Source organism: Aricia agestis, chromosome 1 (assembly GCF_905147365.1).
Source record: "Aricia agestis chromosome 1, ilAriAges1.1, whole genome shotgun sequence".
In the NCBI taxonomy this organism is placed as follows: Eukaryota; Metazoa; Arthropoda; class Insecta; order Lepidoptera; family Lycaenidae; genus Aricia; species Aricia agestis.
Window position 1 is genome coordinate 24,263,896 of NC_056406.1, and position 23,033 is coordinate 24,286,928.

Consider the following 23,033-nt stretch of genomic DNA (forward strand, 5'->3'; position numbering starts at 1 on the left):
AGCGGCGGACATCTAGAACATGAAATGTAAAAACAATAATTAATAAATATTTACTGTTTACATGGTTTTGTTTCATTTTTTAGAACTAACTAATAAGGTTATTACAATGCCCGAGGAGGCTATCATGTAAGTTTTTTTTAATGAAAATTACTATAATTACCCTATAATGTTAAACCTCTGGATAGCTGACAAAATGGAGATATTTTAAAGCTCGTCTGCAAACAGACTTCCATAGATTTTTTTGAGTATCCCTTAAAGAAAAACACATCTTTATTTTTTGTAAATTGTATTTTTCACTTTTCTCCATCTTTCACGACTCATATTTTTATTGTGCAATTGTATTTTTTTAAATTAAAATAGAGCAATTCATCTTCTAAAATAAAACGCATAAACAATCATACTAGAGGCTCAGATTACAAAAAAGAGATACTTACAACAAAAGACAGACTTTTTATGAAAAATACTTAAAATTAGATTATCTTGAAAAACATTGAATTTAGGACAGGGTGTTTCATAGTAAAATCAGTCAGAAATGATCTAAACTATAGCCCCATAAAGTATCTAGGTCGACTTACGAGGTAACCCTGTATATTAGAGCTGATAGCATTAGTGTGAAAAAAAGCTGCATTAATAAATAATAATAAAAAGTTGTAAAACGTTATTTCATTTCCGATTCACACTGTTTCCTGATTTCTACGATGAAGATAGTTATATTGTTGCGGTTAGAAACTTCTATCTTCTGTCAGGCAGAATAAAATTATTTATATGTTTAATAAATCCCACAAACATGCAAGTTTGGTTATGGTAGTAACTAGTAGGATGTAGTTAAATATGCTCATCTATACTTAATCTATACTAATATTATAATTGGGAAGAGTTTGTTTGTTTGTTTGAACGCGCTAATTTCAGGAACTACTGGTCCGATTTGAAAAATTATTTCAGTGTTAGATAGCCCATTTATTGAGGAAGGCTATAATTTATCACGCTAATACTAATAGGAGCGAAGAAATAGAGGAAAGTGTGGAAAAAACTGGAGAAATTATTTGAAAGGGCTTATTTAAAAGTACTGAAGCAATTTTTATGTTGTTTGGCTTGGCACACATGAAGAATAGACCACGTGAAAGGACATAGGTTTCTTTTTTTGCGGAAAAATGTACGGTTTCCGTGACATGCCTAAATTACGCGGGCGAAGCCGCGCAGAACATCTAGTAATATTATAAAGCTGAAGAGTATGTCTGTTTGAACGCGCTAATCTCAGGAACTACTGGTCCGATTTAAAAAATCTTTCAGTGTTTGATAGCCCATTTATCGAGGGAGGCTATAGGCTATAATATATTATCGCGCTAAAAGCAATATGAGCGAAGATACAGAGGAAAATGTGAAAAAAACGGGGAAAATATTTGAAAGAGCTTATTTAAACTAAACTACTGGAGCAATTTGTATGTTATTTGGCACAGATATAGAGTATCTAAGACCACGTGAGACATAGGCTATTTATTTGCGGGAAATGTAAGGTTTTCGTTAGATTCCTAATTTATACGGGCGAAGCCGCACGGAACATCTAGGTTCTAGTACGTTATAGTTTTCATTTTTGGGTACAGTAAGAAGTAAGAACCTTTATCTAAGTATATTTTACTTTTTAAAATTTTCAGTCTTTATCCCCCACTCATTTTACGATCTGTCATAGGCAATTATAAGATATTTAAGGCATTACAAGCGCCACATCTCTAATTCCCAGATTTTATGTTATTTGAGTAATTGTTGAGTTTATCTGTTCAACAGCGTTGTTGATTGGTTAAGTCTTGACTCTTGACATAAGCCGAGCAAAAGCTCTAGGAAACTTAATTATTAAACTGCACTAAAAAGAATCTGCATTAGTGTCATGTCAAGTCCCAGATATTTTAACCGACTTTCAAAACAGGAAGGAGGTTCTATATTTTCGGCTGTGGATATTTTTTTTAATTCTCAGTAATCCATCTAAACACCGCGAACGTCTAATGAGTAGTCGCGATAGCTTTAAAGTTTAAAGTTGCCAGACTTCGAGACTTCGGCACGGTGTTTGTGTGCGTACAACGCCAATGCCTCCGTGGTCTAGTGGTATAGAGCGCGGCTCTTGACTCGGAGGTCGTGGGTTCGATTCCTGCGTTGGAAACATGTTATTTCTAAGTTTGGTTAGGACAATGCAGGCTGATCACCTGATTGTCTGATAACTAAGATGACATTCCATGCGTCGGATGGGCATGTAAAAAGTCGGTCCTGCGCCTGATCTCTCGCCGGTCCTGTCGGTCTTCCGTCCCACTGGGTTATGAGAGTAAAGGAATAGAGAGTGCTCTTGTGTACTGCGCACACACTTGGGCACTATAAAATTACTCCTGCGTAGCTGGCCTGGTTTCAATGAAACCGGTCACCGTCACCGAAACCGGTGTGGGAGCTATTATTATTATTGTGTGCGTGCTAATAGACGTATGCGAATTATAATTGCATAACTTGATAAAAAATGCAATGCAATAGGCATACCGCGACAGTCTCCGAGTGCTACACGTATTTTTGGAACGTAGTTTCAGCTGAAAAAGTTGTAACGACACTTTTTATGAAGACTTGCATGGTAGGGGCAGATGACGTTGATGATGTGCATCAACTAGATGGCGTTTTTTTTAAAAATTTTTTGAGTGTACCTAAGTAATCTATACTAATATTATAAAGAGGTAAACTTTGTTTGTTTGTTTGTTTAATTGTAATGAATAGGCTCAAAAACTACTGGACCGATTTTAAAAATTCTTTCACCATTCGAAAGCTACATTATTTACGAGTAACATAGGCTACTTTTTTTTATATTTAAAAATCTTGATGTTTTTGGACTACATTTAAACGCATTTATTTTACGCATGGTAATAATCCTTATCAAAATAAATTATTTCATCTCTAAGTACAGTTTATGTAGACAATATTTGGTCTTTGGTTGATTAAAATTAGATGTTTGGTTTAGAAGTTATGGCGAAATTAAAATATCTACTTCCCTGAACAACCTTTTCTGATAATCTGCGTGCTGGCAGGCCGTGGGCGGTGGGTGGCTATATTATATTTTTTACCCGTGCGAAGCCGGGGCAGGTCGCTAGTTAAGTATATATTATGTATGTACAGGTTCTTAACATAAGAAATAACTTCGTTACATTCGGGTGTCCCTTGACACCTCTCATTTTTAACTTTTTACCTTGACGCAACCTTGTCGAGTCACACCGACCGGTGGTCGTTATGTAACCCATTCATTTTCACTCCAAGCTCTTGTCGCACCGATGGCTCATCAAACATGGGCGCCGCCGCTACATTCTTTGTAACATTGTAATTAGACGTTACCGTTACCACTTACCTACTTAGTTTTTACGTCATGAGAATGAGGCTCGGTAAATAGAGAACAATAATTCATGTAGCGCTGTCAAAATCAATCTTTCTGGGGAGGATTAGGTAATTAAGTTTTTGTTTTGAGTATGATTGCCATTGCATTCACGTTTTTTGTATCACTTCAAGCAAGTCTATTTAGACCTACTAATAACCTTATTTACTATTATTTTCCTTGCCTCAAAAGGCTTAATGTTATTCAGACATTAGTTCCGATGATTGTTATTTGGAACTTCCACTCATTAATTAACCTTAATTTTAGTTGAAACATTTCATAACATCCAATTAAATTAAACCATCTTAAGATTCACAATACGAGTCTTCGTAACATGTCTATTATGGCTTGCGCAATCCCGCCGCTCCAAATATGTAAATGCATTAAAATTCTAAAAATTAATAAAAGTGTGATTTAAATATTAAATTAGGTATGTTTTGACAAATTTTACTGAATATTTCGGTACTTTTTGAGGCTTTTTTTAAATCATAATTAAAGGAATTTTTATGTTTAAAAAGTATAAACAATATTAATATTATACGTACATTGTTGACAAAAATCAAAAGTGTACACGGGGAATCGAGATACTAGCGGTTTTTGACTCCCTGTCAAAAGACTTGTAATTTTCTATGTAAAAAACTGCGATTGACATTGAAGTGTCAGATGTTCCTATTATAGTCAAGGGTGATATCGTATTTTGCATACTCGACGTGAACTGAATATGAAGCATAACACTTCGAACTCGTAAAAAGTTGGAGACTATCATTCTAAGAGTTACCAAGAGGTTTTCCGATGAATCTGTAATAATCTGTGACTTTATAAGAGGTACATTTTATTTTTAAGTATTCTAAATACAGTGCGAGCATTTTGCATTTTGCGCCTAGACTAAAAAGGTCAATGACCGCTAACGCTATGTTTCGCCGAGTACAGTATCCGATGACGAGTAATGTAGAGTAAAAGGCCGGCAACGCACTTGCAGCTCTTCTGATGCTGCGAGTGTCCATGGGCGACGGAAGTTGCTTTCCATCAGGTGACCCGTTTGCTCGTTTGCCCCCTTATTTCATAAAAAAAAAAAGTTACTTGCAACCTAGTTACTTGCAACTTTTTCTAAGTTCGACATTACAGAGCACCTACAATCATTAAAAATATATATTTTATGTTGTGGTCCATTGGTGTTGTTTCCTCATCCAGCTAGGTACAAAGTTTTATGAGTATAGGCCACTTTAATTTATGTAAGAACTCTACCACCATCCTCAGACGCTGCCGCCCTCCCTAGGACGCCATGGGACGCTGCCGCCCATAGACCATGGCTTATACTGCTTATTCATAAATCCAGAGCTGACAAAGGGACACAAACTCACTGTTAGCGCACTTGGAGGGCACGGGGAGGGAGAGGAACCGGCCGGGCTTCTGCGCCGTCGCCAGCGCTGCCAGCACCGCCACGCTTGCCAACAACAGACAAGCCTGCATCTGGAACAATACAATTACAATCTTAGTTTGGAGCTTTTTATATAAAATAAGGGGGCAAACGAACAAACGGGTCAGCTGATGGAAAGCAACAACTACGCCCATGGACACTCGCAAAATTAGGAGTTAATTTGACCAGAACTGTAACTATACCAACGCCTGTGGTGCAACTCACCCTAAAAGAGCTGCAGGGCGTGGTTAAAGTTTAACTTTTGGTTTAACCCGGCTCTTCGCCTGTGCTTGAGTGAGACGTTAGCCAGTTAGCACAAAGTTTACGAGTCGTATTATAAACAATACTGAAACTTTTTCGACTTGCTTAACGTTCCATGTCATAGGTATGATAATATAATTTAATGAACTATTATGGCGTTACACTCATCTCTCAAATATAGTATTAGCAAAGAGAGTACAGAATATGACCTACTCGTGGCTACGTCACAGAAAAGAACTCTAAACTGCTAGGCTATCCACAGTGGAAAATTTCCCCGAGAAATTATAAATATCGCAGCTTATATATTATCGGAGTTCATTATATTTTGCCAACAAATAAATTCTAATTTTGATCAAATTTGGTAGACCGTATAATCCGTATGAATAAATACAATATGGCTAAAGAGTTTTATATGTGGGAAAGTCATGCTTCGGCACGAATGGGCCGGCTCGACCGGAGAAATACCACGTTCTCGCAGAAAACCCACGTGAAACAGCGCTTGCGCTGTGTTTCGCCGAGTGAGTGAGTTTACCGGAGGCCCAATTCCCTTCCCTACCCTCCCCTATTACCCTATTCCCTCTTAAAAGGCCGGCAACGCACCTGCAGCTCTTTTGATGCTGCGTGTGTCCATGGGCGACGGAAGTTGCTTTCCATCAGGTGACCCGTTTGCTCGTTTGCCCCCTTATTTCATAAAATAAAAAAAATAAAAATAAATAGAACCCAACCTAAATGCTCTACATTCAACAACTCTTGTTTTACTACTTACAATTGTAAGTACCAAGTGATTTCGCATATTATATCGCAATATTTACAATTACTTAATTTCTTTAATGCCAGTGAACCAGCAAAGGGCAAGCTCACTGCTCAGCTTATAACTATAATTTAAAGCTGCGGGGAAAAGGAATAACTCGTTTTAAGTTTCCCATCAAAAATAAGTTACGAGTTACGACTTGTATTTCTTAATTTTTCACTTATTTTGCCCTAGAAAGCTTTTCAGCTTGAATATTTTTCCGAAAGTCAGCAACTCAGAAGTGAACTTGCATGGTATGATATATGTATAATAATATTATAATAATGCACGTTATACTCGTATCAACGGCGTAATCGAACAAAAATGCCAACAATTGTTGCACACTGCAGGTGCCAAGGATGTTGCAACACCTTAAGATGTTAAAAATACTGAGCATATGTAGCTAAATGCCAAAGGGTTAATAGATATTTAATACACTAGAATTCGCAAGCGATGAGGACGGTGCTAGCACGAATGACTTTTATACACGTTCGGTGATGAAATTGTTAATTAAGTCCTTGTGTATTGTGTACGTATGATCATCTAAATGCCTCGTTCCCATAGTTAAAAAGTTAGTACAAACGATAAAGAAGTATTTTTTATAATGTTGTTAAGAAATTGGTGAGTGTTTAACATCTCACCAAGACATCAAGGTTTTGATTAATGAGTTATGTGTGCCTGATTTGATGGTTCATCTATTGGTCGTTTTTGGAGCCTTCGTTATTACAGAAAACATAATAATATTTTTAAAAGATAAAACCGACTTCAAACTGTACGTAATTAAGAATTAAAATTCCCTATCTCAAAAACTGCTGAACCGATTTTGATGAAACTTTCAGTATTCCCTAAGTTTTTTGTTGTACCTAGTACAACAAAAAATATGAATCACTCAAATCGGACTTGTAGTTCCGGAGATATACGTGCACAAACATAAAAACATACACACATACATACATACATTTTTGAGATTTGGCACATTTGTTCAGAAGCTATGCCTATGGCAACCTCTGATACAACTTAATTATGTTCATGCTCTAGGTCAGTGTTTCCCAACCTTTTTCAGCCACGGACCCGACGACCGACTTCCTAGTCAAGCACAGTTTTCACGGACCCTCTTAATAAAATAAACAGCAAAAGTTGGATTATGTATGGTCCAGAGTTGACACTGCAGACCCCCATACATATATTCTCGCGGACCCCCAGGGGTCCGTGGACCACAGGTTGGGAAACACTGGTCTAGGTGTCGGTTTAACGGTAATCGATATCTGTGATGCCGGCTGCGAGGTCTGGACATGCGTCAAGCGGCGCCGGCAGTTACGTAACGCCGAAGACGCCGCGGGCGGTGCCGCGGTGCTCGAAACATCGACCCAATTTATTAACAAGCGTTAAGGCTTAAGAGTGTGACACAACTCACAACCGGTGACAATGTGACCACGGACCGTCCGGTCAAGTCACAATCACATTCACAGGAATTTCTGTCAGTGATAATCGGCATGGTAAAATTTTGGTAATCAGCGCTTTGGAGGCGAGGTATAATTATCGTTGATTCTCAACCGTCAGGCATCATGTTGTATAAGCTTTAAAAAGATAATTTATGTTTTCAACATCTACAGGCTGTAGCAAAACAAAGTTTGGTTTTGGATATGTATGTATCCCTTATCTATGTTCACTGTGAAAGTAGCAGCGCTGAAAGAGGAAGGACAAATACACATTACACACTCTAAACTCTAAGGTATTATTATCGTTTTGTTTTGCTATATCCTGTACTTATATACTAATAATACTATGTATCTTTGTAGGATCTACAAAAGAAGTTTAATGTTTTCAACCAAAGTAGTTCCTAAGTTAAGACAAAACGAGGTAAACGTATCGATGTTTTTCATAATCGAACATAAGGGTCCTTAAGATGGATTAGAAACGACTTTGACGAGGCACGACGAAGTACTAATGACACAAATTGCGCTTGCCCAACTTGTCATCAGGTGATTTTGCAATTGATAAATTATGAGAATAAATTGTTCGACAACAATCATGTACAAATGTTATGCGTAAGATATTAAATCAATATTGGGTCAGTGCGTAGTGATTGTATCAAACATTGACTTATTTGACTTGGATATAGTAGAGATAGTTAAGATTGACACCAGCTGTAACTATTTACTATGTACAGAATAATATCTTGTTTATAATAATCGTTATCGGTATTATATTGTTAAACAATTAATTGGACAAATTATATTACTCTGAATCTCACGACTATCTCCATTATTAAAAAGAACGCTAGAAGTCCTAAAGGTGGTTGAAAGTTTCATCAAACAAACATGAATCAAACCATGTTAGTACTCATCAAAGGCTTTCATTTCTTGTTATTATTACTCGCTACATAGAGATAACATGTTGACAATAATTCTCTGAGACTATTCCAATAAAATAAACTTTTCTAACAACAATTGTTAAAATGCTAAGCAGGTACAAAACCACATTATGAAAAGTTGTTTGTTGACAAAAGCGTGCTAGTGTAAGGATGTGCGTGAGTGGTTGAGTGCTTGATTAATATCGATGACGTCACAACATATTCATAATGAGAACCTCGTCAACACAATTAAATGATTGGATCTTCTATAAAAGTCGATGAGTAAAAACTCATTGCGAATATGTACTCAACTAGTACACACGAATATGGCCACCTAGGTGTAGGATTACGGATGAGAATGGCGTGCACATCACCCGGAAGCAGGTGGCTGTCGTTAAGCGGAATGTAAAGAAGTCGCCTGGTAGTACCTTGACACGATTCGCTTTAAAAATGATGTAATTACCTCCGCGGATAATTGCTATTTGCCAGCTCAAGAGGGCAAGCAATCTAAGTTAAAGCTTAAATATAAAGTGACTCCAAGTAATAAAATGTGACCAATGGGTATAAATGGGTAAAGCTTAAATATTGCTTACATTATGCAAAGGTCGGAGCAGAGGACGCTACTAGCATAATTACAGTTAATAATCCGACCTAATCCGATATGTCTTATTGTAGTATTAAGGATTTATATTTATTTATAACGTCTATTCTTAAAAGTAGGGTCATGGGATCGTCCAGAAAGGTCAGAGTGGACGTCACTATTCTACATACATACTATAATTTCACACTCATGTTTTTATATAAGTATCATTTATATGAACAAGGATAAAAGTCCTCTTGAAACTTTCCATCACTGTAGGTCAAAAGTCAAAACCGAGGTGTTTGCATTAAAGTTGTTTTCAGTTTTCTAAGTTAATATTTTTTTTAATAAGAAACTTGATTGCATTGGACTTTATTTATTAAATATCTATGCGGATGTAGGTAAAGTTTTTTTATTGTTTTCAATTCGCGACGAAAACTGTTTTTGGCACGTGTATTGTTTTGAAACGGGTTTCGTCTCGTCTAATCGTCTTACATAATCCATATCAGTTGTAGGTCACACCCACTCTAACAACCTGTCGATTGTTTGTCATAATTCTAATCATACAAAGATCCGCTATCACAGACCACAATCATAAATACCTACATAATGGTCAATTTTGCTAAAACATTGTTTTATTGTTTTTAACACAATTTAGTTGAGAAATATTTAAGACTAGCTGTTGCCCGCGACTTCGTCCGTGGCAATAATATTATAGTAGTATGTCTGTAGGCTGATATATCTCAAGCGCGCTAGCTAGAAAGTTAAAATTACAAAATATGTATGAACAAAATGTATGAAAATTTCAAATATAGCCTCCTCATTTATTGAAAGTCGGTTAAAATGTAGCCTAAGTTACTCCTTATTATATCCGCTACCTGCCAAAAAAGTCCCGTTAAAATTGCCCCAGCCGTTTCAGAGATTAGCCGGAATAAACAGACAGACAGAAATTGTAAAAAGTGCTATTTTGGTATATGTACCGTATGTACATTAAATGCATTTAGTAAAAAACGGTTCTTTCAATATTACAAACACACACTCCAATTTTATTTATATGTAAGTATAGATTAAAAATTTCAACATTTTAAATTTTAATGCTACATTCGAACAGTTCAGGCGGTTTTATGCAAGAGATTTACACGAAATAATTCTGATAAAATAACATGGCAATTGGCATTGTTCCCGCCACTTCAATAGGCACACTCAATGATGATTGCAGCTTTAAAGCTTTAATGATAATGACGACCGCAACGGCTAATAATGTATCAACCTAGAGAGGCATCTTGTCATAACCTTAACGCAAAGTAGAGCTCATCACGCCTGCTCTGGCCCAGGGTCACCAAACGACCTACATCATCCCGACCCTGAATATTGATCGTCATCACGTGGAATGTACATTTTAAAGTCAATGAGCGGAGCCGCAGCTGCTTACGAGTGATGTGGCATTAATTACGTTACATCATACGCATGCAACATAATGGGACAGTAGGAAGACTGAATTAGCATAACCACTCGTTTTAATTACGTGGAAAACATTACCCAGATGTGCCGTATATGAAGATAGAATACGAAATTGTATCCTAGTGTTATTGACGCCCATGCAATGCGACAGACTTCCGTTGATAGTAAAATAGTCAATCAATGGTGCTAATGTTCCAATGAATGCCAAACAATTTCTAGACCTTTGACACAACATTAATTAGGCAGGACATATACAGACGTAACAAATCTGACTATATTTTGGTATTTGTTTGCAAAATTTCACGCATGCTGTTTCACAGATCCTCTTAACGTAGTACCTAAGTGGATTTCTCTAGTTTAGAATGGAACTTAGCACACATTGAAAGGGCTTCTTAGTGTGGCTACTAAAAAAAGAGTTTCTTTCCACGGAAGGTATTAACAGGTTGATAAAAGAAATGTTATCCCAAAACTTGGTCAGCGCTACTATTCTTTGATTACTATCATCGAGCCAGCCAGTAGCCACCTAAAGGGTCAAAAAAAGCTAAATATTCATAGCATTTCTCAACTGAGCCGTTCGGTGTTTGTCTATTGCGAATTAGTGCGAAGAGTAACCACAGCGGCGCGGAGGAGCGGATGTTTCGCAAGCGGCGAGGTCAGTCTGAGTCTACAATGCTCACGAACTCGGCTTCGTGCAAGTTAAGGCTCTATTGTATACCTAATAGTATTAAAAAGTTCACCTAATAATACTTGTAGAATGTAGATAGTAACATTTGTTTTTGCTGCGCTTAAATACGCTTAGATTATTTATTACCTATTATTAAAACTAAAAATTAAAATTTATCGGTCTTACCACAAAAGATTAAGAGGATTAAGAGAAAGGGAGGAGGAGCAGCTAGAGAAATGAAAAAAAAGTACGTGTAATATCTATAGCTATAGAACGCGATAGAGACAACTGCAGAAAATCCAGAAAATCAACGATTCGTTGTCCCCTGATTCCTTCTCCAAAACTTAACCGATTTAAGTACTTTTTTCATTAAAGATTAAAAAAAGGCTTGAGCTGTGTTCCTATGTTTTGCTTTTTTTGTATAATCTATCCAAATCTGTTTTCTGGACGTTTGAACACAGTGGAAAATCTGGCCATTTTTTTGGGTTTTTGAACGTTCATATCTTATTTAATAATTAAATTATGAAAAAAAAGAAAACATAGGGACATTGTATTAGTGACCGTAGATATTCAGGAAAAAAATTATAACTCTACTAGCATTATCCAGGGAGGAAACAGGGGACAACGTTTGTATGGAAAAAATGGCGGTGTGGAATCCTCTTAAACATATTCTGTTGGACAGTAGTTGTTTTGAGACCATTTTGTACTGATTTTTTCTCTAATCAACTGTTCAACGAGTATTTAAATCTCTTGTAGCAAGACAGTATAAGTTTATAATTTATTTCATTTACAATACAGTGCACATAATATGTTGTGGGGAGACTGGCGTCCTAAACTAAGCAGTTCTGCTTGTATTTCAAGACACCAGGCCTCCAACCCTCGTACTCTAATAAATGTTAACAAAATATATTACCATGACTATAGGCAAATAAATTGCATGCGAAGATATTATAATAAGAGAAATCGGTTCGGTCAATCCTGAATTTTAGTGAGACTAACTAAATTGAAAATTAGTTTGAATTTGTATATATTTCTTTAAAAACTGATTTTTAATAAAGACAAAAGAACGATGAGACAAGATGTATTTGGCATATTGATTGATTTTCCATTTTAGATTTACAAAAAAAGTGAGCATTCGTTTGTACACTACTTATTGACTGCAGATTGAGCTTCGGTCTGTAGGTAATAAGTAATCTGCAAACTAAAAGGGTAAACAGCATCTTTAAGAGTGTTTTGTAGTTCGTTTTATTTGTTCTATTTAAATGAAATGCATTATGACGCAGGCGCAAGGTAAATACATTTTTAACAAATCGTAAAATAATTTTACGGCTTTAAGGTTTCCTAAGAGTTAAATATTACGCAGTTTTTCATACAGAAACCATTTATTTAGAAAATATTTAAGTATCTCATCTTGTTTTTAATGATCATTATTGCTAATACACTTATTAATTAGTAATTCAGACGAGCTAATAGGCATAACAATATTGTAATAATTATTATAAAGGAAAACAATTTTTATTTGTTTGTTCATCTGCATAACTTGACTATTATTAACACTGTTGTTGTAAGTTGCGTATTTATACTTACAAGTTACAAAGTTATGTTTACTATTATATAGCTTGTATAATGTATACGTTCAGGGGCATTGCATATTCATGCCAAATACTACTTGACGTACATAGGTACTGTCATATAGGTAGATGACGCACCAACGTTATTTTGTCGGGTTATATTAAGGACAACCTACAAATTATGACTAACATAAACTTTAAATAGGTTGAAAAAATAACGTAGATCTGTTTTAGGGTTCCGTAGTTTTGTTGATTACAGAACTTTAAAACGGAACCCTAACGAGCTGATTTTTTGTATATTGATAGGTTTATAGTTATAACATAATTTAAGAGTAACATTGTCCTACAAATAAAATAATCCATATTTTAGGACCATCAAATCCAAGTATGAAATCCTTTCTATCTCTGTTAGCTACAAAGATTTTTCGCAGATAGACATTTTGTTCGTCTTATCAAAATGAAGCTACTCACAAAAAATTAGCTTGATAGTAATAAAAAAATTGTTCTAGGGAACCCTCACTATTTATTATAAAACAAATTGCAAAATTACATTCGATGTCATCTTATACGAATCCTCATAATAATAGATAAGTGACATTGGCATATATTATCATATTACTGTTTGTGCCTATACATTATATAAATGACTTGACTGTTCAACATTTTAGGGTAACGATTGGCAGAGATATCATCTCGTATAGTCAGATTCTGCAATAGGCATGGAACAGGATCTACAACCTTTCACACTAAACCATGATTTACGATTATGATCTACTGTCGATCGTGGAGTCGATTTTGAAGATTACTAAAGATGTAAATTGTAAAGTTTAGCTTTGAAATAGCATAGTTTGTCACTTTGTTGGTATATAGGGATTGTCAATAACTTTACAATGGGATTTCATAAATCTAAAGGAAAAAGAAGATTGTCTATAACTATTATAATATCTATAGACGCTTCACTCACTATTATCGATGAAAACTATGATATTTTATAGCATTCTGTCGGCCGGTGGAAGCTAAAATGTCGCTAAGAAGTCGATTATTAGTATGTTGGAAATCAGAAATAAATTAGCATTATCATCGGAAAACCGCTTTGGACGAAGCAAATTGTTGAGAAAAAGTAAACTTCCGTAAACTGCCTATTACGACACACACGACATACGAATAGAACAATACTAATATCTACAAAAGACTAGGAATTACGCCGGCCATTGTTGTCCAACGAGATCTTAATTCTACAGAAACTAAAACTACTTACGTAGGACATACATAGTATTTAGAACATATACCGCATGAAAGACACGGTTTTTTTAAACATATTAAGTATTTAGAAGATATACGCAAGAAAGATAACTACACGGTTTTATTTAAACATAATATTATAACAAAAGTGTCTTTAATTAGGGCTGGTATAAATAGTCAGTACTTCAGATGCAACCCGGTCTCAAGATGCGGTTCGGCTCTGTGATTGGTCCAAATTTTGGTCCTGACTATTTATATCAGCCTAGGTGTGGCTCGAACTTCGTTGTCGAATTCCTTATACTTATCGTTTTTTTTTTGGGACTCAGAATTTGGAATTTCTTTATAAACTTCTACGTATGTTACCTATCTTTAAGGTATTTAATTGTTTTAAATTACAAATGATAAGTTAGCTAAAATGTGCTTTTAGTTTCAACAAAATGTACCTATCTATATACATATAATAAAACTGTAGAAATGACAATTCTGTACATTAAAGATATCCAAAAAATAAGAAGCGGGGGCTGTTACTACATCGCTATAGAAGCCAAAACTGTGGTTACTTTTTTGTCTGTCTGTCTGTCTGTCTGTCTGTCTGTCTGTATGTTTGTTCCGATCACACGAAAACTACAGATCCGATTTGAATGCGGTTTTCGCAGATATATTTGTCTTCTTCCAACTTAAAATCTGGTGTACAAAAATTTTTCCCCCCACCTCTCCAAGGGGTCAAAAGAGGGGGTAAGATTTTGTACCAAACTTTTTTCTTTAACACGAAAACTACTGATCCGATTTGAATACGGTTTTCGCAGATATATTTATCTTCTTTCAACTTAACATCTGGTGTATAAATTTTCCCCCCCTCACCCCTCTAAGGGGACCAAAGAGGGGGTCAAATTTTGTATCAAACTTGTTTCTTCAATGGACTAACTTCATATTATTAACTGTATTTTCCAATTTAACATCTGGTGTATAAAATTTTTCCCCCACCCGTTTAAGGGGGCCGAAGAGGGTGTCAGATATTGTATCAAACTTTTTTTGTTAACATGAAAACTACTGATCCGATTTGAATATGGTTTTCGCAGATATATTTGTCTTCTTCCAACTTCATATCTGGTGTATAAAGTTTTCCCCCCCACCACTCAAAGGGGACCAAAGAGGGGGCAGATTTTGTATCAAACTTTTTTCTTTAATAAACTTACATCATATAATAAACTGTATTTTCCAATTTAATATCTGGTGTATAAAATTTTTCCCCTCACCCCTCTAAGGGGACAAAAGAGGGGGAAACTACTGATCCGATTTGAGTATATAGGTTTTGCAGATATATATGCCTTATTCAAACTTAGCATCTGCGCCGCCCCAATCCCCCCCCCCCCCCCCTCCTGGTAATGTTGCTAAGCAAAATGGTGTTGCGTCGTTAGTTATTCTTCTTCTTTAGAAGCAAACTAAATTATTTATTAAAAGTGAAATTAATCTAACCAAAACTAAACATGCAGATTTTGCGTGTCATCTGATTAATATTTGGGAGGCTTTGCCCCTGTCCCTACTTAGGGAGGCTGCGCCCCCCCAAACCCCCCCCCCCTTCCTGGTAATGTTGCTAAGCAAAATGGCGTCGCGTCATTAGTGTTGTTGTAATTAAAAGTGAATTTATTCTAACCGAAACTAAACATACAGTTTCGAGTGTCTTTGGATTAATGTGCGGGGAATTTTGCCCCCCCCCCTAACTGGGGGGGCGCAGCTAACCTAACCCCCCCTCCTGGTAATATTGCTAAGCAAAATGGTGTTGCGTTGTTAGTGTTGAGTTTTAGTTCTCCTTCTTTAGAATCAAAGTAAGTTATTTATTAAAAGTGAAATTAATCTAACCAAAACTAAACATACAGATTTTTAGTGTCGTTTGATTAACATGCGGGAGGCTTTGCCCCCGGCCGGTACTTGGGGGGGCTGCGCCGCCCCCCCATACCCCCCTCCCTCCTGGTAATGTTGCCAAGCAAAAACATGTTGCGTCGTTAGTGTTGAGTTTTAATTCTTATTCCTTAGGAACGAAATAAGTTATTAATTAATAGTGAAACATGTGAAACATACAGATTTCGAGTGTCATTTGATTAATATCAGGGAGGCTTTGCTTGGATATGGACAGACGGACAGGCTGATATTATATCTTTGTAATCGGGTTCCGTTTTTTACCATTTGAGTAAAGGATCATAAGAAGGAGAGAATTATCTATTTCCGTTATTAGACTATGCTAACGCCTACAAAGTCGCGGGAAACAGCTATCTATACTAATATTATAAATGCAAAAGTATATTTGTTTGTTTGTTTGTCCTTTCTTCGCAGCCTAACGAAGCAACCAATTGACTTGATTTTCGGCATCGACTTATTTCAAAAGATGGAGAGTAACATAGGCTACTTTTGGTCTTAGAAAAACATCGTGTTTCTAAAGGAGATTTGCAAGAATATTCGTATTATACACGACTTTCGAATTCCACGCGAGCGAAGCCGCGGGCAAAAGCTAGTCTACAATATGTTTAAACATACTTATTAGCTACTGCTCGCTCGTATGTTGCGAAACTAACATTGTCCCCGCTAACATTTGACGGAGATGTGACGGACACACTGACACACACACTGAATCACGACTTCTATTATTATACAGACTTTGCAAATATTTTCTCATAAAAAGTCACTTGGAAACGGCTCTGAAGATTAATTATTATTTTTATTTTAGCGTTGCTAACTTATTTAAAAATATAAAATACCTTAATAACCAACTGAAACAGACCTACATATAATATATCTCAAGTATATATAAATTATAAGTTGCGTTTCAAGTAACAATTGTCTGATAGATCAAGATCATAAGGTTTTGTATCGCGCGTAGCAACACACTAGCTTGCCTGAAAAAGACATCAACGCGCTCTTGACAATGCACATCAATGATTGATAGCCAAGTTTAAGCATTGAGGATTTATACTTTTCTGTATAATGTTTCAGTGCCGAATATTATTATTATCAAAAAACGATTACCTCGCCGTTAAAAAACGACTAAACTTGACACAGGGTCAATCTAGACAATTCAATTTCACACGGAGCTAACATATTAGACATGTGACATTAGGGTAATTACATTAGCGTCATTGACCTTTCGTATAATAACAAAATGAGCAGTTCGGGCATAACCGCGGTACGGGATAATGCGCCGCCCTTGAACCGTTGCGCAAGCGCGCCCGCCCCCGCGCCGCCCGCCCCTCCGCGGCCGCCTTGCGAAACGCCTTACAACAGACTAACGACGCCAGGACTCATTAATATGAATATTCCGATGAACATCTATGTTTAGCTCTAATATATTTAAAGAGTATTTAAAATGTTTAAGCAAAGTTGTAATTGTATGAGCAATTAAGGACATAATATAATTATTCATCCTTACGATATGTATCTGATAATACAGGTAAGTTAAACCAAAAGCCTATGGACCTAAATAAAACGTAAATCCGGCGCAAAAGCATATTGAAAGCTTAACTTCCGATTTCCCCAACGCCTTTTAGTATCAATGGCTCGTTAAACTACTCTATCATTAACACGAAAAACGAGAGCTACAATAATCGACAGTAAACTTTAACTGTCGCCAGTGGAATTCCCACTCAGGCGTGTACAGCTGTTGTAGTAGTAGTAATCGCGAGATGACAAAAACGTGCAAACCGCACACATTGCCCAACTCGCCCTTCGCGTGTCACGAGGCCCCGCGCGGCCCCGCGAGGCCCCGCCGGGCCCCCATTGTGCCTGTGCCCCGCCATTGTGCCCCGCCATTGTGCCCCGCTCGTGGGAGACGTTTTTGCCCGGCTCCGTGCAGCTCATGTGTGAAATGATCAGCGAAACGTGCCTAACTTCTTGTGATGGATGGCCTCAATACTATCGCAACGCGCGCAAAACAACGATGGATTAATGGCTTTAAACAAAATGCTTATGAGATTATGGCAAAGTACAGCCTTTTTATGTACTAGGTATTAAAACTATTTCTTAAGAAACTACGGGCAATAAATCTCTATCTTAATATATATATTTCTTGTGTGCGTGTGTATGTGACTGAACTCCTCCTAAACGACTAGACCAATTTTGATGAAATTTTTTGTGTGTGTTCGTGGAGATTCGAGAATGGTTTAGATTTACAGTTTGGTCTACTGGAAAATGTTTTTTCAATTAATTTCTTATTTATAAGGAGTTGTTGATTTTGGAATGTTTTACATTAGATCCGGCGGACGGCGCTATCATCGCATTCAATATTATTCTATTTCAATTTTAGTTTGTCCTGACAGATGGTGCTACGATTAATTTGAAAAAAAATTTGTTATTCAATTCATGTGCTGATTAAAATATTAAATAAATAACACATAGGCTACAATTTTAACCGACTTTCAAAATGGGGGAAGTGTTATGTTCGTTTTCTTATATTCAACGATTACTCCGCCGTTTGTTAACCGATTTTCAAAATTTTTCTTTTGGTATATAGGCTATCATCCCAATTTGGTATTATATTCAGAAAAGTGGTGATCTGATGAAGGATCCATAAGTAATCGAGGGAACTCCTCAAAACTTATAGGGAAACATATGGTGACTTCGGTTTCGTGAGAAGTATTCTAAGCATATGCTACCAACAAGTAAGATTTTGCACCGAGATATACCTGGTATACCGTGGTTCGGAAGGTGCTGAGAGAATTCCTGATTCTTTATAGATACAAGTTTGGGAGTTTCGGCGTTGTTTTAAGAACAGAAAGCATATGCTACTATGCAAATTACATTCTTCATCATCATCATCATCATCATCACTACCATATTATACCATTTCATAGTCTTTTAGATCGAGACTCGAGTTTGTCAAGCGATAATTAAAAAAAATCTATATCTACCTAATATTATAAACCTGAAGAGTATGTTTGCTTGAACGCGTCAATCTCAGAAACTACAGGTCCGATTTAAAAACTTATCTCAGTGTTAGATAGATCATTTATCGAGTAAGACTCATCATTTATCGAGAAGGTTATATTATATTATTACTCTAAGACTAATACGACAGAAGAAACTCAGGAAAATGTGGGAAAAACGGGGGAAATATTTTTTATGGGAAAATGTAGCTACGGATTCTGTAAAATTTCTAATTTACGCGGGCGAAGCCGCGCGGGACATCTAGTAGAAATGTAAATTTATGTGTTATAAGTGATAAGAGATTCGATACTACTTCTTGCAAGACTAACAGTGAGCAGAGCGATAAACAAACAAATCTTTTAGGACGATAGAAGCACTTTTTTGCTTAGCGCTTACGATGTATCATCGATTTATCATGTAGATACGATGCTGGAGTATTAACAAATATAATCAATATTCATTGTCATGGACATGAGACATTTGAGTCAGCCAGTTTGCTATCTGTCATGACCCTGGAGGAACTTATACTGTCTGTCTATCCGTCTATTTGTTACTAAGTTGGAACTCAAGAACCGCAATAGTTTTTTTCTTAAATTAAGTATTCTTGTTGGCATGATAACGACAGTTAATAAAAAATTTGGTTAAATATTTAAAGGGGGCTCTGATACCATAAACACGATGATTATAACTCATAATGCGAGAGTCCAACTCGCACTAGACTGGGGTTTTCTTTCTGAACCCATTACACACTTTTTTTAACAAATTGGCGATTTTATGCGACATGTGTAATTGATGTAAGAACTGTTTCCCAGCCCATTGTCTCGTCACGTCGCGTCGTGATGCACTTTGTATACGAGAACTGGTTTCGACATTTAGGCTCCGTGTTAAGAAATTTTTATGTAATTTACATAAAATATAGGGCAGTGTATTTTAATATACTGAGGTTACTTTAAATTTTGATATACGCGTTGATTTTTTAAATATTGCAAGAAAAGTAATAAAAATTAAGAGTAAAATAGAAATTACAACAAGAAAGGTAGTAATTAGATATCAAATAATGTAAATGATAGATATATTAGGCAGAAATGTTTTAAAGAATTAGGTTTATGTTACTCGAGCTCGAACTAATTGTAAGCGAATGGTTATTCAAAGATTAATTATAAGTACAAAATAATTTTGAAATAAAATAATATGCCCAAAGGACCTTTATTTAAAATAGTTATTAACTGTGTAATAAACTTATTAATTAATTAGAATCTTAGTTCTTAGATGAAGTAAATAGATAAATAAATCATAAGTTGGAGAAGCTTTTAAATTCGATCATAAATAATTAAGTACCAAAGTTGTATTTATATATAAAATAACTGTCAAACTGGTGATAATATTGAACATTTGTTATCATAAAATTATAATAAATTTTAATACATGAATAATTGATTTCGTAATAATAATTATGATGATTTATAGAGAAGCGAACGCTTGACATTTTCTTCGGGCCTTAAAATTCTTTTGACTTTCGATACTTTGTAACTTTTATGGTATCGAGACAATATCGTGTCGATATTGTCTTGATACCATACAAAGTTTTAGATTTTGAGCAAAAGAGAGTTAGAATCAGGACGCGGTTGATGTTAGTTTGACACGTTACGAGAATAATTTTCAGTTTTACTATATTAAAACTGCATCGAAACTAAATCGACACTTATATTTATCAGATTACTTAGCAGAATTGACCTCCTGAGTAAAGAGTAGGGTAAAATTAGCAAATGTATGTTCTAGTGGGGACTACAATTATTATTCGAAAGTTCAAATGTTGACCTTGATAGCTGATACATTGTGAAACTTGACTTTGATGTTCAGATAAGACTCGACACTAAAGTACTTATCAAATTACACAGTTCAAGTACATTGGACTATTACTGTACTTTTATTGAACAAATGCAAATGTTTCTTGATGTGAGCATGGTGTCGCGTTACTCCGCTAAAGTATTGATACGTCGTAATGTCGCAGTCATCTAAGTGAATCTGATATTTGATTGAGTGACTAACGACTCTAACGAGTAGGATGATTGAACTGTGAATTACATGGTTCCATAATTCATTCAAAGAATTCGCTAGTCATTCAATCAAATAACAGATTCAACCCGATGACTGCGAAGATACTGCATATATTTATCATAGAAAGGACGTTACCTCAGTACAAAGTAAGTCGCTAATCCCTATAAGATATTGTAATCCAAACATCAATGTAATCCAGTCATTTTAATGATAAATATTGAGAAAGAAAACTATCTAGCTCGAAGTAAAAACTGTAATTTAAAGTTTGCAAAAGCTCTATAATAATGCTATATCTTTTTTAAACTGATCAAAGTCAATAATGTCTTAACTCTTATGTAGAGTCTTAGCTCAAAAATATCTGTGTAACTATTATTGTATTACAGTTTTTTCGTGTTATCTACGTTTAAGTATCATAGTTACGGCAAAATAACATGTAATAGAAAAAGGTTTAGCTTAAAGATTTCGATTATAATTACCTACTTAATTATTATTGTAACACCTTTTGCGCCAGTACTTTCTGTACAGTGATTTTTATTCTTATTTATAATTTTTTACACTTAATTGTTCCTTTTTGAAGTAAGGTAACTTATCAATGCAACTTTCCTCATGTGAACATAAGGGCTACGAGCTACCGGCAGAGCTTTCTCCACTTATCCTTGTCATGTTTAACGATGTACTCTCGAATACGGATCCCTTTACCACATTTCGACTTTATTTCTTGGTTATTACCTTAGGTTAGGTTAGTTTAGTTTTAAAAGTGTTTAACCACATTTTGCTTTGACCGTACATCATCGCGTGAACTTACGAACTTAAAATACCAAAAATAAATATAAGATGAAAAGAACCAAACTATTTGTAGGTTTCCTAATTATTGCAAGGTCAAATGAATATTTAAGTAAGATATTTACATAATTATGTTTCTGAAATTGAGTAAAATTAAGAAAAAAAAACAATACGACATTATTTAGATGAGTATAAAATTAAGAAATGTCAGAATATTGTGTAAAAGGTTTGTTAAAGCAACGTATTATAGAAAATGTATCTCAGAATACATCTTTTAGATGGGCAATAAGCGTACATTTAAGAAGATAAAAACAATATTTTAACAAAATAATAAACAAGTAAAAGAACAATAATTATTTTCTCAAATGTAGCGCAGAATTACTGTAATACGCGTATGATGCAAGTTTTGTAACTTTAATTTTTATCACGCTTTACATTATTATTATTATTCTTGAAGGGTTAAATTGAACAATGGACAATAAAGTTCTCGTGTAATCGCTAATTTTCTCACAAATTACTGCAATGTTTTGCTGTGTACAAACGAAGTACGTTAGAATAGGTGAAAAAGGTTTTGTAAAGAAGCGTCCAATAGATAATATATAATATATACAGTAGACTCCTTAATATTAAGTCACACAAATCGACGCACGGACACATGCGACAATAACTTAGAGAGCAGATCATAACAATATCACGTCGCGCGTAAAACTTATATCTGTATTAGGTATGTTTGATTTCAAGGGTGCGACTAAGTTCACCTACTATGTACATATTATTGTGTGCTGCACTCAGTAGTCGGCAGTCGGCACATGTCAAAGGGCTTGCGATAATTTCAGCTGTTGCAACAGCCACTTGCCACTTGACACACATACACGACATTTAGACACCCACCCACAAAATATATATTTAATATATTATATTTAATATTATGCACACATAAAATATAATCTTTTAATTTTATTAAGTACAGAAATATTTCGGAAATGTACAAAAAATTAAACATCCATAATTATTTGATCTACATAATAAGGAAGTAATCGTTCCCTTGACCCTCCGGTTCCTGTAAATATTGACTTACCTTATGTAATATTAGCTAGCACGGGAAAAAATCACAGAGACACTGTTGTAATAGCGCGCGGTTCGTTTCGGCGCTCGCTTATATAGCGGACGTAGCGGGGATGGCCGGGGAGGGATCGCCGCATCTTTAAAAAAGGAATTTTTAGAACCCGGAAAGCTCGCCACAAGGGCTTTAAAAACTTTTTAAAAATCCCAGAAAAAGTTGCATTCCTCCAAAAATTATAATTGCAAACTCGTTTTCAATAACTCATTATAAATTGTAAGTTTTACGCCTCGAGCTTGTCGCGTCTTCGGCGTTCGTCGGTTTTACAAGTCAATTTATTTTGTTACCATCAATCTTCGATGAAAGCTTTTTGATGAATCCGTAATTAGCTTAATTAGCTGTGGCTTTAATATCTCGTCTTTGACCATCCCAGATGATATGGAGTGGATAATAATTTATTTGTACTTATGCTATGTTGAAATTCCTAA

General features: G+C 35.5%; 1 protein-coding gene and 1 long non-coding RNA gene across 2 annotated transcripts in view; one reads left to right on the top strand and one right to left on the bottom strand.

Annotated features, from left to right (window-relative positions):
* LOC121729075 overlaps window positions 1–22,614 on the bottom strand; it is a 30,764-nt gene extending 8,150 nt beyond the window's left edge. The window contains exons 1-2 of the mRNA XM_042117464.1: window positions 22,564–22,614; window positions 4,753–4,861 (exon numbers count right to left, since the gene is read on the bottom strand). Coding sequence (XP_041973398.1) covers window positions 4,753–4,861 — 109 coding nt within the window. The 5' untranslated portion in view covers window positions 22,564–22,614. The remainder of the gene's footprint in view (window positions 1–4,752; window positions 4,862–22,563) is intronic.
* On the top strand, window positions 202–13,965 carry LOC121729082. The gene is made up of 3 exons (XR_006035909.1): window positions 202–213; window positions 6,432–6,434; window positions 13,893–13,965. It is a non-coding gene; the product is annotated as an uncharacterized LOC121729082 (long non-coding RNA).
* Window positions 22,615–23,033: the final 419 nt, after the last annotated feature.